The 17319-nt window shown below is 52.3% G+C and overlaps 1 protein-coding gene across 3 annotated transcripts in view; it reads left to right on the forward strand.

Moving 5' to 3' along the window:
* The window catches only part of USP3 (ubiquitin specific peptidase 3), a 92797-nt gene that overhangs the window by 47155 nt on the left and 28323 nt on the right, over positions 1 to 17319 (forward strand). For all 3 annotated transcript variants that reach the window (XM_055126067.1, XM_055126068.1, XM_055126069.1), the window contains 4 exons: positions 7295 to 7378; positions 11622 to 11703; positions 15002 to 15084; positions 16828 to 16941. In XM_055126067.1, the coding sequence (XP_054982042.1) occupies positions 7295 to 7378; positions 11622 to 11703; positions 15002 to 15084; positions 16828 to 16941 (363 nt within the window). The remainder of the gene's footprint in view (positions 1 to 7294; positions 7379 to 11621; positions 11704 to 15001; positions 15085 to 16827; positions 16942 to 17319) is intronic.

Consider the following 17319-nt stretch of genomic DNA (forward strand, 5'->3'; position numbering starts at 1 on the left):
TGACTTCTTTCTCCCTGCGGATACGTTGGGCCAGCGTCACCGAGGATTCCGTTTCTGCAGCCGTCGTGTCTACGGCAGGTCCCCCGAAGGGCCAGGACAGCTGCGGAAGCCCTCAGCACAGTCGAGCTGCAGAAGGCCGGGAAGCTGATTGAGCAGCGGGGCGTGCTCACGTCTGCTCGGCGCTGAGACAGCCCCAAAGCCAAGTGTTCCCGAGGCTTGGGGTGTCACCTCCGCCACAGGGAGGGGTGGATGCAGCCGTGATTCAGGCCGTACAAGGCGAACGGAAGGGCCGGGGGACCAAGGGCGTTTCTCGAGAGAAGGGCCCCAGGGCCCGGGTGCCCACTTCGAGGAGACTAACGGAGAAAGGTTTCTGCTGGGGGCGTTAGGAGAAGGCCCGGAAGGCAGTCACGTGAGAGATGGCTGTGAGCGGGCGGGAGAAGGAGACTGAGATCATGACTGGCGGAGGGAGGCAGGAAGAGAGGCCTTGCCTTGGTGGCATTCTGTGACCGTGAGTCCACGGGCAAGGTGGCCATTCACCAGTCCCAACTGTCGTGGCCGCCCCTGGGCAGTGAGGGAGGCCCGTCTCAGCGAGACACGGCCGGTGCACGTCCGGCCGGAGAGGCCCACGTGGCTCTGGGAACGTTGGCGGTGGCCGTGGAGTTGGTGTTGGTGGGATGACGGCTTTGGGCGTGGCGGTGGCCCTGGTGGTGACGGGCCTGGTGGCAGTGGGTAGCCGGCACGGACTTGACAATGACGGAAGCGGTTTTGGAGGTGGCGGAAGCTCCGGTGATGGGCAGCTACAGCAGTCAAGGCTTCAGGGTTTGGACCCGAGAAGGGAGGAGGTTTTGGAGGCGGAAGCTCAGGCCCTGTGTGGGGGAGGCCAGCGTGTCACCCGGCCATGAGGCCCCGGTGGCTGTGATGGGCAGGAAACAAGCTTGGCAGGAGGGGACAGCCGGAGAGCTGGCCGGGGGGCTGCAGCGTACAGCACTTGGCAGCTCAGCCGCGCACAGTGCTGCAGGGAGGACGTGTTCCAGACGGTACCCGTGGGCCGGCAAACACTGAGCACTGTATCCAGGACGATGGTTGTGTTCAGGTTAGTTTAGTTTTTGTTCTGTGGAAAGCGTAAAGCATTCCGACAAAGGGTTTTAATGTAGGTTTTTGTGTTTTTGTTTTGCACCCGTGCTGTTGATTGCTAAATGTGGTAGTCTGATCATGACACTGAATCAATGTGCCGTGTAAAGTTAGTCTACTCTGGAGCCATCCTGGTAAACACGACTCAGTCGTGTGAAGTTAGAATTCTTCACGGTGATGCCAGGCTCCGTTTGGGATTTATTTGTATCCTGCTTGGGCACAGAAGCCATTGTCTTCAGGAATCTCGGGGTAGCTGGACTGACAGTTACTGTGTTGTGACTCTGGAGTTCAGCATTAAAACCGGGCACAGTTGCTGAAGTTTATTTGGTTATTAATGATTGCTGGCACATCCTATGCAATATATCTACATTTTATGGTACCAGATAAAATTATGGATGGCAGTGAAGCTTCTGTATCATCCATTATCATGTATTCAATAAACAATTTCCTATCCGCCTGGGGAAAAAGACTAAAAGAACCTGCAACCTCTCACTTTTTCTTTTTTGGTCACACCCAGTGATGCACAGGGGTTACTCCTGGCTCTGCACTAAGGAATCACCCCTGGCATTGCTTGGGGGACCATATGGGATGCTGGGAATGGAACCCGGGTCGGCCGCGTGCAAGGCAAACACCCTTCCCACTGTGCTATCGCTCCAGCCCCCACCTGGCAACTTTTACTTTCTCATTTCTTTCTTTCATTTTTTAGCCTCTGGGCCAGGATAAAGAAGAAATAAAAATAGGGGCCTGGGGGCATCTTGCGCATGTGTGTGCTGTGAGGTGGCTCCTGTTCCAGGGGTAGGGACGCCTGTAGGACCCCTCCCCACGTGCCCAGCCCTCCTGGGTGGGTGCTCTGGCAGCCGGTGCTCTTCCCCCCTCGTCTTCAGAGCTGTGAATCCCACTGTGTTGTCATAAACGAAGACACGATGGAGGTTGTCAACTTAGATGTGGCCTTCTGGGTGATTGTGAAAGAATATAGGATTTGCTCTTGAGAAACAGGACTGTGGTCAAAACTTAAAAAGCTTTTTTGTTTTTTATATATACAGTTACAGAAAACAAACCCAGCCAAATTAAAACTGATTTCTTATTACTCATTTTTTTTGGGGGGGGGTCACACCCAGCGATGCACAGGGGTTACTCCTGGCTCTGCACTCAGGAATTACCCTTGGCGGTGCTCAGGGGACCATATGGGATGCTGGGAATCGAATCCGGGTCGGCTGCGTGCAAGGCAAATGCCCTCCCTGCTTTGCTATCGCTCCAGCCCCTTATTATTCTTTAAATTTGTATTCGTAACCTCCTTCTGATACTGTGTACTAACACAGAACATAGCAGGCAGGGTAGGAGATGCTCTTTAGAATGGCAGTACTATCCAAGAATTACAGTTCATATAGATATAGTTAAAAAAATCCCTAGTCATATTCTATGAAGCAAATAAAAAGGTGGATTTATCTTAATTGTGCATTTTATTTAACCCAGTTAGTGATTGGTCTACAGTTAGATTTATAAAAGTTGCAGTGATAGTAGACTCCACTGGTAATTTCAGTGAATTACTAGCATACAGAAACTCACCCTTGATATTGCTTCTGTATTAATAAAATTTGCTCATCTTTCAGAACTGCTTAGCTCTGAAACAAATAGCGTATCAGTTTGAAAATTACTGCTGAGTGAAATAGTTCTCTTAACTATTCAGTATTACCACATTGATTCAAAGCTGAAAACTTTTCTGAAAACTCTAAATTTATCAACAAAGAATTCTTCAATTTTGGATTTTGAAGCCAGAATGCATAATTTTGTTCAAGTCTCTGAGTTCCCTTATGTGGAGACAGCACAGATGGTGTCCCCAGCCCCCGTGTGGCACTGCCCAGGTGGGCGTCAGTCTGAGGGCTCGGACAGGCCCCGTGTCACACTCGAAGGCCTGTGCTCGACCACTGAGCCACGTCCTGGCCCAGGTAATGTTGGTCTTGCTTGTTTTCCTTTCTGGACCCACCTGGCAGTGCTCAGAGATCACTCCTGCGGGGCTGGCATTACCCCTCCAGCCTCACAAGACAAAATATGTTTAAGGTTGCAAGGAGACGAAGACACGTCTTTTACCTTTTATTTTATATACCTCCGTCTTAAACTAAAACCAGAAGAACTGAACTTCAGAAATATGATTCTGAAATTTTGCTTCTTTTTACATACTACTTAAAAATTAAAAAAAAATTTATTTTCATAAGGTTGTTCATAATAACTGATTACGTTCAATATTTCAACACCAGTCCAAACACCTTCCCAACCACCCTGATTTCGAATTTTCCCACCATCACTCAAGCCTGCCCGCCACAGGCGGATGCTAGATAATTTACTTTCTGTTGCTTGTTATGAATATCATGAAATGTTGTATGGCTGCTTTCGTGGCTGCGGACTCCCGGGATTGTAAAATTGTAAATAATTGGGGTCCAGAGACATCTCTGCAGTGAGCTAATCCGTTCCGAGATTCATTTGTGACTCAGGATCAAGGCCGTTCATGTGCTTAGACGGCACCTGGAGCAGTTTGGGGGCGTGACTGCCAGGACCCCAGAGGGGCGGGGAGACCAGGAGGGTTAGCCCGTTCCTGTCCCCGCCATGTAGCCTGGGCTCCTCAGTCTCGGGTCCAGCATACCTGGGTTTTTCTTTCTTCTTTTTAATTGAATCATGAACTACAGTTACAAAGCTTTTTGAGTTTCAATTATACAGTGATTGAACACCCATCCCTCCACCCCTGCACATTTTTCACCAGACAGTGTCCCCAGTATCCCTTCCGTCACCCCATCCCACCCACCTCCTGCCACTAGGGCAGACAATTTCCTTCTCTCTTTCTCTCTCTCTCCTTTTGGGCATTATGGTTTGCAGTACAGATACTGAGAGGCCATCATGTTTGGGCCTTTTTCTACTTTCAGCACACTTCTCCCATCCCGAGTGATCCCTCCAGCCATCACTGCCTTAGTGATCCCGTCTCTATCCCAGCTGCCTTCTCCCCCAGCTCATGAGACAGCTTCCAACCCTGGCTGTTAGGAAAGATGGAGGCTTGATATTTGCTTATACGTGGATGGTCATGAAGAGTATCATGCTAAGTGAAGTGAGTCAGAAGGAGAGGGACAGACACAGAAGGACTGCACTCATTTGTCGAATATAAAATAACATAATATGAGACTGACACCCAAGGACAGTACCTGGGTTCTTCTGGAAGTCTGTGGCCGCCTGGGTTCCTCTGGAGCAGGCAGAGAGACAACACCTGCTGCATCTGAGGTGCCCCGGTGAAATCGGCTTGGCACAGGGACCAGAGACGTCTCTGGCGAGCTGCTGTCTCCCGGGATCCATTCCCTGGTCTCTAGACTAAGGCTGTTAATGCGCTGACACGGCACCTGGAGGCAGGTTGTGGGCGTGACAGCCAGGACCCTGGAGGGACAGCATTGTTTTTGCCTCTTTGTTTAAGGGACACGCCCAGCAGTGCTCAGTGGTCACTCTTGGCTGTACTTAGGGATGTGTCAGGGGCCGTTGATTGAATTGGATCAGCTCTGTGCAAGACAGTGCCTTACCTATCGCTTTGAGCCCTGGTCTCAAAAATTCTATTCAGAAAAGACATTTGTGTCGTATGTTCATCGCAGCACTATTCACAAAAGACACAACAGACCGTCCGTGCGCCCAAAGATAGAGGAGAGGATGAAGAGGCGGTGGTGCGCCTACACGCTGGATGTTACTTGGCTGTACGAAAAGACAAAATCATGTCCTGGAGGGTTGTGGCGAGTGAAGTCAGTGACAGGGACACAGACACAGAGCGGACTCTGCCCTGTAGCACTGCACTGTGGCACCGTCGTCCCGTTGCTCATCGATGTGCTCTAGCGGGCACCAGTAACGTCTCCATGGTGAGACTTGTTGTGACTGTTCTTGGCATATCGAATACGCCACGGGGAGCTTGCCAGGCTCTGCCGTGCGGGCGGGATACTCGGTAGCTTGCCAGGCTCTCCGAGAGGGGTGGAGGAATCGAACCTGGGTTGGCCACATGCAAGGTAGAACGCCCTCCCCGCTGTGCTGTGGCTTCAGCCCATCTCCCATTTTGGGTTTTCAAAAATCACTTTTTCCTTTCCATGCTTCATTTCTTTAAAAAAAGGATTTGTCATTCCTCGTCCTGGTGAGGGCAGCCTGTGCGCATCGCTCCGCCCACTCCCTCCAGCAGAGAGCCCGCCTCCCTCCCCGTGTCCCCGCTGTGCTCTCATGGCCCGCCCTGAGGGAGGGCGGTCACTTGCGTCTGCCCCTCTCTGACGGACTCCACTCGGCGCAGGCCCCGTAGTCCGCCCGCAGGGGCCAGGGGCGAATCGCGCCTCTCATCCTTCCTGGGTCGCACAGGGCTCCATTGTGCAGCCGTGCGCAGCGTCCTTGTCCATTCATGGCGTTTGTTTACGTGCCGGCTCTGCAGCGAGCGTTCGCGCGCTCCTCGGGGAGGGAAACCCGGACAGCATTGAGTTGTCTGGATACAGAGCTCACGCCACCGAGAGCGTCCGTCACACGGGGCTGAGAATAACTAGCGTTTGTGGGGGCGCGGGAGGAAGGCACCCACAGTCACTGCCCTTCACTGTCATTGGTTCAGGGAGAGCGCTGGGAAGATTTTTCTTGGAAAAGGGAGAATAGAGCTCTCTTTGGGCCCAGCGGTGCCCGCTCTTGGCAGACGCCCAAGTGCAAGAGCATTCACTTCTTAAACCCGCGACTCCTAGAAATGAGAAGCTCAGATCAAGCATTTGCATGTAATTTAGTTGTGATTTTCCCGGTCCCTCTTTTCATTTTTTAATAGTTTGATATTTAAGAAATGCCGAAGTCGCCTAGTATTGACTCATTGCTGTGCATCTAGAGCTTTGTTTATGGGAGATGGTAGTGTGACTGTCATTCTACTTTGGTTACAAGTGTTTTTGTTTTTAACAAAGTTGGTGTACAAAAGAATGTATTGGTACTGACTTGCAAGTTGTTTCTGTTAAAATGGCTTTATGCAATTCTTATTCAATCCCTGTATTTGCCTATTGACCTGCTAAGATATTGATAGACAAATACATTTACCTTCATTTCATTCTTTGGCTTTCTTTTGAGGCTACAACTGTTGGTGCTCAGGGCTTACTCCTGGCTCTGCACTCAGGAATCCCTCCTAGTGGTCTCTGGGGACCCTTTGGGGCCCAGGGGCCACTCTGCATCTTTCGTCAGTGCAGCGGTCAGTTCCTCAAGGTTGTGGCTACTGTTGTTCTTCGGGCACTTCACAATGGAGATTTACTTTTTCATAGTCGTTTGAGTTCAGTTTATTTTAATTAAACCATGTTTTAAATACATAGACAGAGCGGCAGGTAGGGCGCTTTCTTTGTACTTGGCTGACCTGGATTCAGTCCCTGGCATCTGGTGATCCCCGGAGCACTGCCAGCAGTGATCCTTGAGTGCAGAGCCAGGAGCAACTCCCGAGCACTGCGGGCTGTGATCCCAAAACCAAAATGAAATGATAGGTCTTTTTCTAGTCCCCCCCCAGATATTATCCCATAGTTTAATTACCTTTTTCCTTTCACTAAATAAACATCTTTCCTCACACTGCCCATTAATTTGAATTGGGAAGTATCAGCTTTAAAGTTTAGGCTACTGATACATAAATAGAACAGATGATTTTTATTCCATTTCCCAAACATCATCCTGTTGCTCATCGATTTGCTCAAGCGGGCACCAGTAACGTCTCCATGGTGAGACTTGTTGTTCCTGTTTTTGGCATATCGAATACGCCACGGGGAGCTTGCCAGGCTCTGCCGTGTGGGCAGGATACTCCCTCGGTAGCTTGCCAGGGTTTCCGAGAGGGACGGAAGAATCGAATCTGGGTTGGCCGTGTGCAACATAGGCACCACTAATAAGAATTTCACACAATATACGTAGTGGCAATATGCATACTTTTCATTTTCAAAGGAAAAACTGAAAAGCTTTTTGACTTAAAATGTGAAAGGAAACCAGTGTGTGCAGTGGCTCTGGGAAACGGCTCCTTGAGAAAACATTTCCTTCTGGGTTTCAGATCCTTTCAGCCGCCGCTGACAGTCCTCCTCTGCAGAGCCAGGTGCCGCGGGCCTCCTCGTGGTGTCCTTCCTGCGCTCCTCGAGCTGTGCACGCACTGACGGTTGTGCTCTCTTTGCAGTTACCGCTGCGATGACTTCGTGGTGAATGACACCAAGTTGGGACTGGTGCAGAAAGTGAGAGAACATTTACAGAACTTGGAAAAGTAAGTAGCAGGCCAGGGAAGGGAGGGGGTGAATGGGATCGCGGGTCCTTTAGAAATCTTTGGCATTTTATTTATGATTTCATGTATTTGGTGTCATTGAAATGTCACTGTAAACAACAGGAGCTGCCTTTGGCGTCCTAAATCTGTGCCCGTAGGTAGTGATCATGGCTCCGCATTAATCTCATTGAACATTTGTCGTGGACTAGACAGGTCCAGGAGGTTGTTGTTTAGTTACTATCTATCAGTTTATAAACAACTTCACCTAATGGTCAGGCGTATTTTGGAGGCTCAGGGAAAGGTTGAAAAAGAGTATAAAATCATCATAGTTGCCTGTGGTATTAGCAAACCTGATCAAATGTTGACTGCCTGTTCTGTATCTGTACGGTAGCATGAAGTATTAGCTTATTTTCTTACCCCTTTTGCATGGGTGCATAGTATCACTGGAATTACAAGGTGTAAGGTGTTTATAAAGAAACTAAAGTTCTTACATGAGCAGGTTTTTTTTTTCCCCCTTTTCTCTTTTCCCCCCTTTTGTGATAGCAGTAGATTATTAGAATAATATCACCAGGCCAAAATTTAACAGCTGATAAAACCAAATAGCAATGATTTTCCAAAGTATCAAGTGAAATTTGTATAAATCACCCCAGATTGTTAAAATGCTACCTCGTTATTTTAAAGTTGGTAATACAAGGTACTGTGAGGACATACCCTTAGTAAACTTAAATGTATAGTCAATAGGATATTTTAAAAGTGCAGGTACATTGAGAGAAAATAACCTAAGTTCTTCTGATGACGCGCAGATAGATTTTGTTACTGTGATCTTTACGCACGTCTGTCTCGTTTACAAAGCTGATGGAGGAGGAGAATCAGTTACTTTGAGAGAAAGCTGGGGGCTGGAGAATGTACAGAGGTGCAGACATCCACTGATTCCCCAGTGCCTGCACCCAGCTATTTTGTCTTGTTTGTTTTTATTTCTGGGCCACATCCGGTAATGCTCAGAGGTCCTCCTGGCTCTGTCCTTGGGTGTCACTCTTGGGGTGCTTGGGGACCGTCAGGGATGCTGGGGCTGATCCTGCGTGGGTTGCTCAGCGCCTAACCCCCGTTGATCCCTGGACACCCCAGAGGTCCCCAGAGCAGCCTCAGCGTCTGCCCCCGAGGCTGCTCCTGCCAGGGGTGGCTCTGGTGCCCTCCAGCACCCAGGCCCAAACAGCGGCACATCCTCAGGCCCGACACGGAATGGTCTGGTTGACAAGAGTTACTCAGAGAAAACTCTCTGGGCCCTGAGCACTGCCTGAGAGGACCCCCCTCCCCAATAAAATTAAGCTAATAAACGTTTTGGATTAAAGTGCTTTTTGGCCTGGAGCGATAGCGACCCGGGTTCGATTCCTCCGCCCCTCTCAGAGCCCGGCAAGCTACCGAGAGTATCCCGCCCGCGCGGCAGAGCCTGGTAAGCTCCCCAAAACAAGCTGCCAAAAACAGTCACAACAAGGCTCACCATGGAGACGTTACTGGTGCCCCCTCGAGCAAATGATGAACAACCGGAGGACAGTGCTACAGTGATTGACTCCTCTCTCCCTTTTCCCTTTTCTGGGGGCGGGAGGGGGCAAGGGGCACAGTTGGCAGTATTGGAGGATCTGCCCGGGGCTTGCATGTGCAAAGCCCGTTGAACACTCCCAACCCAACATCCCTCTCTTCCAAAACAGTTCTTCCTTCCCTTTATTCTTTGTCCAGACACACTTGGTGGTGCTGAGGGTCTACACTCCCGGCGGTGCTTAGGGCCTACACTCCCGGTGGTGCTGAGGGTCTACACTCCCGGCGTTGCTGAGGGTCTACACTCCCGGCGGTGCTGCGGGGACCAGACGTGGTGCCAGGGATTGAGCCCGGGTTGGCAGAACAGTTGCCCTACCTGCTGTGCTGTTGCTCCGGCCCTCTTCCTTTCTTAAATGTGGACGTATGGCAGAAGGAAGCTTGTCTTGGATCAGGGACTCAGTTGCAGGCACACTATCCAAACTAATTTTGTTTGAAGTTTTCCCAGTGAACTGGGAAGTAGGGAGAAGTGGTGATTTATTATCACTCGCTAGCCTGGTGGTTCTGTTATAAACTCCTTACTGTGTTCTTTGGTAAAGAGAGTAAGACACATTGTTTCCTGCCACGTGACAGTTTTCCTTCTGACCCAAGACCACCTTCTCCATTCCCAGTCAGTCAGTCAGTGATGTGTGGGGAGTGAGGCTGTTCGGAACCCGCATACACCCGCTGGAGACACGTCCCGGGCCCAGGGCTGTTCCGCAGGAGCCCAGGCTGTGCTCCCCGCGCTGCACATGGCCTCCGAGCACTGGCCTGGGACTAGCCCTGAGCACCCCGAGTGGGACCCACGCCCCGTCCTCTGTACTATTCAGGCAGCGACCAGTCTCTGAGTTCTGCTGATGTGTCATCAGGCAAAAATGTCACAGACCATCTTCCCCACACTTGGTCCCACTGAAATATCCACCTCAAAATCCTTTTCAAAATTCATTTCTATTATCAGATTTCAGTCTCTAGTCACACTATGACTTTAGAGATGTGGCTCTCGCTGTGTTTTAGTTAACTCTGGGCTTCCTCCATGTTTCCTGTAGCGGTGCTGTGTCATGGGGCTTCCTGAGCGGAAGGAGCTGCTCTGAGACCTGCCACGTACCGTGTGGCGGCCACGTCCCACGGGGGACTCTGCAGTCCCTGAAAGATGGCTACTGTGAACACCTGAATTTTGCACTTTTTAAAAAATTATCATTTTTATTATTTTTGCTTTTGGGGTGACACCTGGTGATGCTCAGGGGTCACTCCTGGCTCTGCACTCAGGAATTAGTCCTGGCGGTGCTTGAGGGACCATATGGGATGCTGGGAATCGAACCCGGGTCAGCCATGTGGAAGGCAAATGCCCTACCCGCCTATGCTATCGCTCCAGCCCCGATTTTACACTTATTTACATTTAATTTAAATTTGTGCAGCCATATCTCATGAGTGAATGCTGTGTCATACTTAGGGCAGTGGGTTTTAGCTTACACTCTGCCCACCTTGCCAGTCTGCGGGATAAAAAGATTGAGAACCACTGACCTACAGGAGTCTGCTGTTTTGTGAATTACTAGGAATAAAATTTAATAAATTTTATTCTAGAAACCTACCTGCTTTACATATACCTGGGAGAAAACTCCGCATTAACGGTTAGGTATTGTCACAACATAGTTCATGTACTGTACTTGTGATTCAGCTTCTCCGCTTCGAGCTCTTAGGACTAAATACTAGAGTATTTGGAATTGTTTCGCCTTTGTCGTCACTGATACTCCGAGGAGTGACACAGTTTTCAAGAATGTTTTCTAAGAATAATTTCATATTTGAAGCGAATGTCAGTAGATTTGATGCTCCAGTGCACCCCTGCCCATGTTTTCCTTTCTTTGTTTGGTTGGAGATCTAGGCCGGGTGACCTGCTCTCTGCACTGAGTCTTGCCTGACTTTTCTGGGGCAATGCACACCCAGCAGTGCTCAGGGCTCCCTCTTGCTCCTGCACTCAGGAACCACTCCTGGCGGTGCTTGTAGCGGGACCATATGGGTGTCAGGGATTCAGCCCACCCGGGTTGGCTGTGTGCACGGCAGTGCCCTCCCTGCTGTGTTATCTCTTTGGAGCATAGTGATGACTTTGATAAGTTTTAAGCAAAATACCGTGTTCTTTAAGAATCACTTTGAAATATTTAAATTTAGAATTTCCATGCTGATTAAGAATTATTTTAGAGCCCTGTAAACATAGACACAGGGAATGAACCTGTGATTTGTTTCTCTCAATTTCGGTTATAGTATAATCTCTTTTAAGAAATGACACGTGATGCCTTCACCCCAGAAAGTAGCACAGTGATTTGAAATATTTCATCTCCGCAGTCCTGTCAGATCAGACTTGGGCGTTTGTTACGAGCAGCCAGCCTGATGCTGAAGCGTCACTGCTGGTCACTGCAGGCCGAGGGGGCGGAGCGTTGCTTCACAGGCTGTGTCTGCCCTGCCGGGGGCTAGTGCTGGCTGCTCCCGTCCATCGTTCCGGAGGAGAGAGGGGATTTCCCGGGGAACGGGGGCCCCGGGCGAGCACTCACTGGCCACACGGGCCTGGCCCTGGTAGACTCGCAGCCCGTGTTCTCGTAGTCCTGGTAGGCTGCGCATCGCCGGGTCAGTTCTGGGCTCTGTGTCCCGAGTGTCTACTCTGCTGACTGTCTGTCTGTCCCCACAGCTCTGCCTTCACAGCCGACAGACACAGGAAAAGAAAACTCTTGGAAAACTCATCACTAAACAGCAAGTTATTGAAAGTAAATGTAAGTAACTTTATTCCGACATAAGGGAAGGCTTGTCGCTGACCCGTGAGGCTCTGGTGTTGGCATTTCTCTTTACGGACACTTACACGTGTGTGCCTGGGACTCGGTATATTTTGCAGAATATTTTCCACATGCACGGGTGGTTCCTGGTGTTGCTGGCCCCCCACTTGGCTGCCTGTCGCCGGGAGCAGGCGCCTCCCCTCGGCACGTGCCCGGCTCCCCTTTCCCGCGGGCGCCCCGGCCTCGGACTCCTGCTCGAGTTCCCCAGAGTGTCTGGGCCTGAGGTTTGGGAAGTTGTAGTGCTTAGGGCGTCTTGAATAGCGTCCTCAGAGCACTGTGCTTTCTCCTGTGAGCCGTGCCTGGGTTAACCAGATGTAACAGGCACCACGGGATGTAAGATCCGTCAGTAGCCCTGCTGTCGGCTGCTGTTCAGCTGGGTGTGGACCCGTGCTTGACTGGAGCGTGAGTGTGTGGAAGAAGAGACGGTGTGGATTTAGGGGTTGTCTGTCCTTTGTGGCGCGACATGGACTTGGCTGCTAGCAGGGGAGTGAGAGGACCTGAGCGTGTCACAGGCAGCACAGGGCTGGCAGCTGACAGCAGCCAACACCCGAAGGCCGACGACTGCCTTGGGCGAGTCCTGCTTCCTCCTGGCCTCGGTGACTGTCGTGGTCATAAGCCGCGGAGACACATACCTGCTCATGAGCTGGAAGCGTTAATAGTGACGGAGCACTGTGTGGACTCCGTGCCGTCTCCCGAAGAGTCTGTCCAGATTCCCGGGTAGTAGGGAAACTCCCCAGACAGCCAACGCAGTCCCGGGGGAGAGATGGGAGGCTTTCCCCCTCCGACTTGACATTGTCCCGTACAGCTGTTGCCATCAAAACTGTGACCTACTGGGATCACGAGATGGTGAGCCCGGGGACTGGCCCTCAGATGTGAACAGCGGGTCTTTGACAGAGGCCTAGTGGTGTGCACGGAAACAGGAGGCACTTTCAGCAGCTGCGTGGGGAAACCTGGTTAGCCTGGGCGAGGGGAGGGGGTGTGGGGCCCCGTCTCACGCCGGACACAGACGTCAGTTTCACATGAAGGAAATACCTTGCTCTGGGCTCATCCATCAGCAACACTGAGGAAAGACAGGCAGATCTCTACGATGCCGCCCCAAGGCACCTCTGGTGGCTCAGCGCCACTGACCACGCAGACAGAAACAAAGATAAACAAAGGGGATTGTAATACCAAACTGAGGAGCGTCTACACTGCAGAAGAAAGGATGACTAGAATAAAAAGATTGGGAGAAAAATACTCGCTTATTACAAGTCTGACAAAGGGCTTACAAAGCTGAATGAGAAAAGAAACTCACCGGAAGGTGAGAAGAGCTGGACAGTTCCTCAAAGAAGACGTAAGGTGCTGAAAGGTCTAGGAAAAAGTGCTCCTCATGGTTCACCGTCAGGAAGTGCAGCAAAGAGCAGCAGAGACGGCACCTCACGCAGAGCCGGCAGAAATATCCGTACTGGCATGCAGGGAAGGTTGGGGGGTGAAGAGATTTATTAAAAAAATATTAGGAATTGAGCTTCCTTATAACCCAATAATTCCTCTTCTCTGCTTGGTATCTCCCCTCCCCCCCCACACACACACAATCCAATCTTACTTTAAAATGACATTTGACTCCTGTTTATTACCGTAATATGCATAATAGCCAAGATCTGGAAGCAGTCCAGGCGCCCAAGAACGGCTGTGTGAAGAAAGGAATTCCGGTATATGTACACAGCGTGATTCTGCTCAGCCGTAACGGAGATGGAATCAGGCAGTAGTGGGCCCCGTGCCTGGAGCTGGAGTGACGGTGGCGAGTGGGTCAGGCTGGAGGGCAGCAATGACCCAGGAAGAGACGAACAGTAGGCGTCGCACAGCCAGCGCTGACAGGCGACAGGCGGGCCCCGGGAGTCGCCCGGAGACCTGAGTTTGCTCCCAGCGTGGGGTAGACGGAGACGCAGACTCCGGTGGGGGTGTCGACGGTGGGTGTGTGGCTGAAACATCGCAGGCCCGGAGCTTCGCTAATGGCAGCTTTGTAAATCACAGCACCAAAAGGAAATTTACGCAGTTTTACACGGTGCTTGCCTGGCACGTGGTTGGTCTGAGTCTAACTCCTGCAGCCCATGGGGTGCCCCGAGCCCTACCAGGAATGACCGGTCCTTGAGTGCAAAATCTGGTGTAAGCCCTGAGCACTGTCAGAGGGGGCCCAAACCAAACAGTCAAATGCAGGCATGCATTCTGGCCAGCCGGATTCTGGGTATAGGGAGTGTGGACTGGTCTTGCCTCCTGGAAGTTTCCGGGTACCTTGGTGCCTTTGGAGAGCTCATGCAGTCAGGCTGTAGTGTCGGTGGTCGTTTTAATATGGTTTTAATATAGTTTTAATGGAAAAGGTAGTTTGGGAGGCAAAATACTTGGGTTGTATACATTGGTATTTTTCCAGTTTGTGGTATTTTCGCAGGTTCTTATCAAGGTACTAGTGTCTGTTTTTGTCCGTCTTTGGCTGCACCCGTGCTCTGAGGTTGCTCGGGCTGTGCTCAGGGTTCGCTCCTGGCTCTGTGCTCGGGGATCACTCGGTGGGTCTCGAGGACCAGGTGGGGGGTGGGGCATGGAGTCTGGGATGACCGTGTGCAAGGCCAGTGCCCACCTGCTGTGACACTGCTCCAGAGCCATTGTCGTCTTTTTCTGAAGAGAAGAGGACGAAAGGAAGTTTAAATAACAGCACGTGCACCTCCGGGGTGCGTGGGGGAGACCAGCAAGACCGGCCGAGGGTGCTTCTGAGCCTGCGCCCAGCACTGCCCCCCGGGAGCAGAGCACCCGGGCACCGCCGGCCGGCCCGCGGGAGCAGGCGGGTAAAACCCTAGCGGAGACAGGGCGGGGCAAGGGCGGGGAGCGCCTGTTTGCAGAAGGGCGCGGGGAGGACAGGAGGCGGGGCTGGAGGCGCAGGGAGGGGCCCTTCCGGGTGCCCCCTCGCAGGGACCTGAAGGGAGAGACCCACCCCAGGAAGCAGCTTTTATACCAGGCAGGTTGGGGGGGGGGCAGAGGATGACTTTCCCCGCCTCCTGGTTCTTGGTGGGATGGTGGCCAGGCCCTGACAGCAACCTCAGGCCGGTTTCCACCCCCCTTGCAGCCGGGCCTTGGGTCTGAAAGAGGGGAGGGGAGGGGAGGGGATCATGACAGAAATGTGTCAGTCCCTACGGGGCTTGCTGCTGAGTGTCACACGTGGAACTTCGCTTTCTCCTGTTGGACACGTGGCCACGTCTCGCCCGTTTTGCAGGGAAGCACCACTGCCATCTGTGCCACGGGCCTCCGGAACCTGGGGAACACGTGCTTCATGAACGCCATCCTCCAGTCCCTCAGGTATGTCTGCACCAGGAGCTGCACCAGGAGCTGCAGAGCTGGTGTCGGGGGGGGGGGGTGGCCGGTGGGGAGCTGGTGGTCCCGGCATGGGGGCGTTGGCCCTGCAGTTGCTCTTACCCCGTGAGCTGGCCCCACTGGGGGTTTTCTCTGGGGAGAGCAGCCCCGCCCCCTGGGGAACTTTGGATTCCAGTTGCCGTGGCTCAGGCCCCACACAGCCGCTGCCTCGACTGCCCCGTCCCGGCTCAGGCCCCGGCCCGGGGGGCCTCAGTTTGCATCCCAGGGAGGGCGACCTGCACCGGGGCTGTGCAGGGGTTAGTGACGTCAGCCTCTGTCACTCCTGTCGGGGGCGGTGCCGAGCTGCCTGTTACTGCCTTAGTTTCTTTTCTCCCTCTGGATGTATATGGCTTTTATTAATTTATTGTTTATTGGATTTCTGTGAGACCCACAGTTCCAAAGTTGTCCCGGCTTGGGTTCCAGTCACACCTTTCAGCAGTGCATGTGTCCCACCACCAGTGTCCCACTTACCGGAGTATTTGAGAAAAGGCTCGATGTAGAATTCTTACTCTGCCACGAATGCTCATCGTTTGATGGGGGCGACTTTCCTTACTGACTTGGGCCTTAGTTCCGTCACCATCAGGAGAGTGGGACATGCTCTCGTGGAGGGTACTTGGGAAGATCAGAGACCCGGGGCCTAGTTAAGTGCCAAGTGCCAGAACAGCGCTCAGCAGTCAGTGACTTCTAGCTATTTGCTAAATACTGTTGCGCTTTGAGACATCAGGATCAAAGAGTAACTAATTTCTTCTGTCAGAGTACAGAGGGGAAATATTCCAGTCTGTTCTCAGTGTACATTTCTCTCGTGGGCGGGAGAGAGGCCCAGCAGCCTGAGCACACGTGGGTTCCTGCTTCCTCCCGCCCCCCCCCCCCCCGGTCTCCCGGGAGTGACCCCCAGCAGTGCCGAGACAGCAGCAAAGAGCCCAAATAAATCCTCTTTCCCTCCACTGCCCTCCCTCCACCCTTGTCTGTAAGCATGTCAGAGCTCACGTGTGTGGCTCCTGCTGCGGCCTGTGAGCCGACCGGGGCCCTTGTTTGGAAACTTGACCCCGCCACTGGTTGAGACTCAGTGAGGTCGGGGTTGGGTATTTGCAGGGACTTTGTTGTTGTTCTCGTTCTGGGGCCACAGTGGGTTTCCGGGATCATACAGGCTTAGACGTCTGCACGGCAGACCCGCCCCACAGTGCTCTCTCTGCGGCCTCCAGGCTTTCAGATGCAGCACTCTGGTTTCAGAGGCCAGGGCGGTCTTCTCAGGGCTGAAGACCAAGGCCCAGAGCGGGTCTGGTCGCCCCGAAGGCGCCGTCTCTGCTTCCTGATTGGTCTCCTGTCGCACTGAGTATGGAGTGGGGCAGAGTGACTGCTCTCATGACGGGCTTGTGGTTGGAAAAGTGACTGAGTTACCTAGAAACAAGAGTCCTTGGAAACTCTGTGGAAGAGGGAATTGAGGAACTGGTTTTAAGCTTTTTCCTACAGCATACAAAGTTGTGTCTTTGTGCTGTGCCACCAGTGTAAATAAGGAGACAGAAGGAAGAGACTCCGTGTCAGGACGGCACTAAGTCCAGTGTAAGGAGAAGTTGCAAGACCGCGTTTTCAGGTCGAAAGATCACAATTCATGTGTTGTTTTCACAGAGCTTTCTTCGAAGTCCTGTTCTTTGTTTTGTTAATGATTTTCTTCCCTTTCTTTCAAAATAGTAACATTGAACAGTTTTGCTGTTATTTCAAAGAACTGCCCGCAGTGGAGCTGAGGAACGGGAAGACGGCGGGGAGGCGAACCTACCGCACCCGGAGCCAGGGCGAAGGCAGCGTGTGAGTCCGCGTGCGGGGGCGCCCCCTCTCGGGCTGGCTCCTGGCTCTGCGCTCGCCGGGGCCACCCGGGGTGCTGGGCGTTGGGCCGGGCTGTCGCGTGTCAGGCCCTGCCTGCTGCTCTCTCCGGCCGGAGCAGATGATGCTTGTGTGTGTGGTTGCATCTGCGAGTCAGTGGGTGTAGGCACTGTTGAAGGACTGTCCTCCTAGAGCTGTGTTTGTGTTGGTGAAGCTGCCTCCAGTGGGAACCTCACTGGGGGTTGCCATGACGCTGGGATGCTTCTGTTTCTGTCTGCCCAGCGGCCTGCATCAATCCTGAATTTAGATGACTGTTAGGTAATTTAACATTAGAACTCCGAGTATGGGATTGTTACGGACTCG

Source organism: Sorex araneus, chromosome 2, assembly GCF_027595985.1.
Source record: "Sorex araneus isolate mSorAra2 chromosome 2, mSorAra2.pri, whole genome shotgun sequence".
Taxonomy (NCBI): domain Eukaryota; kingdom Metazoa; phylum Chordata; class Mammalia; order Eulipotyphla; family Soricidae; genus Sorex; species Sorex araneus.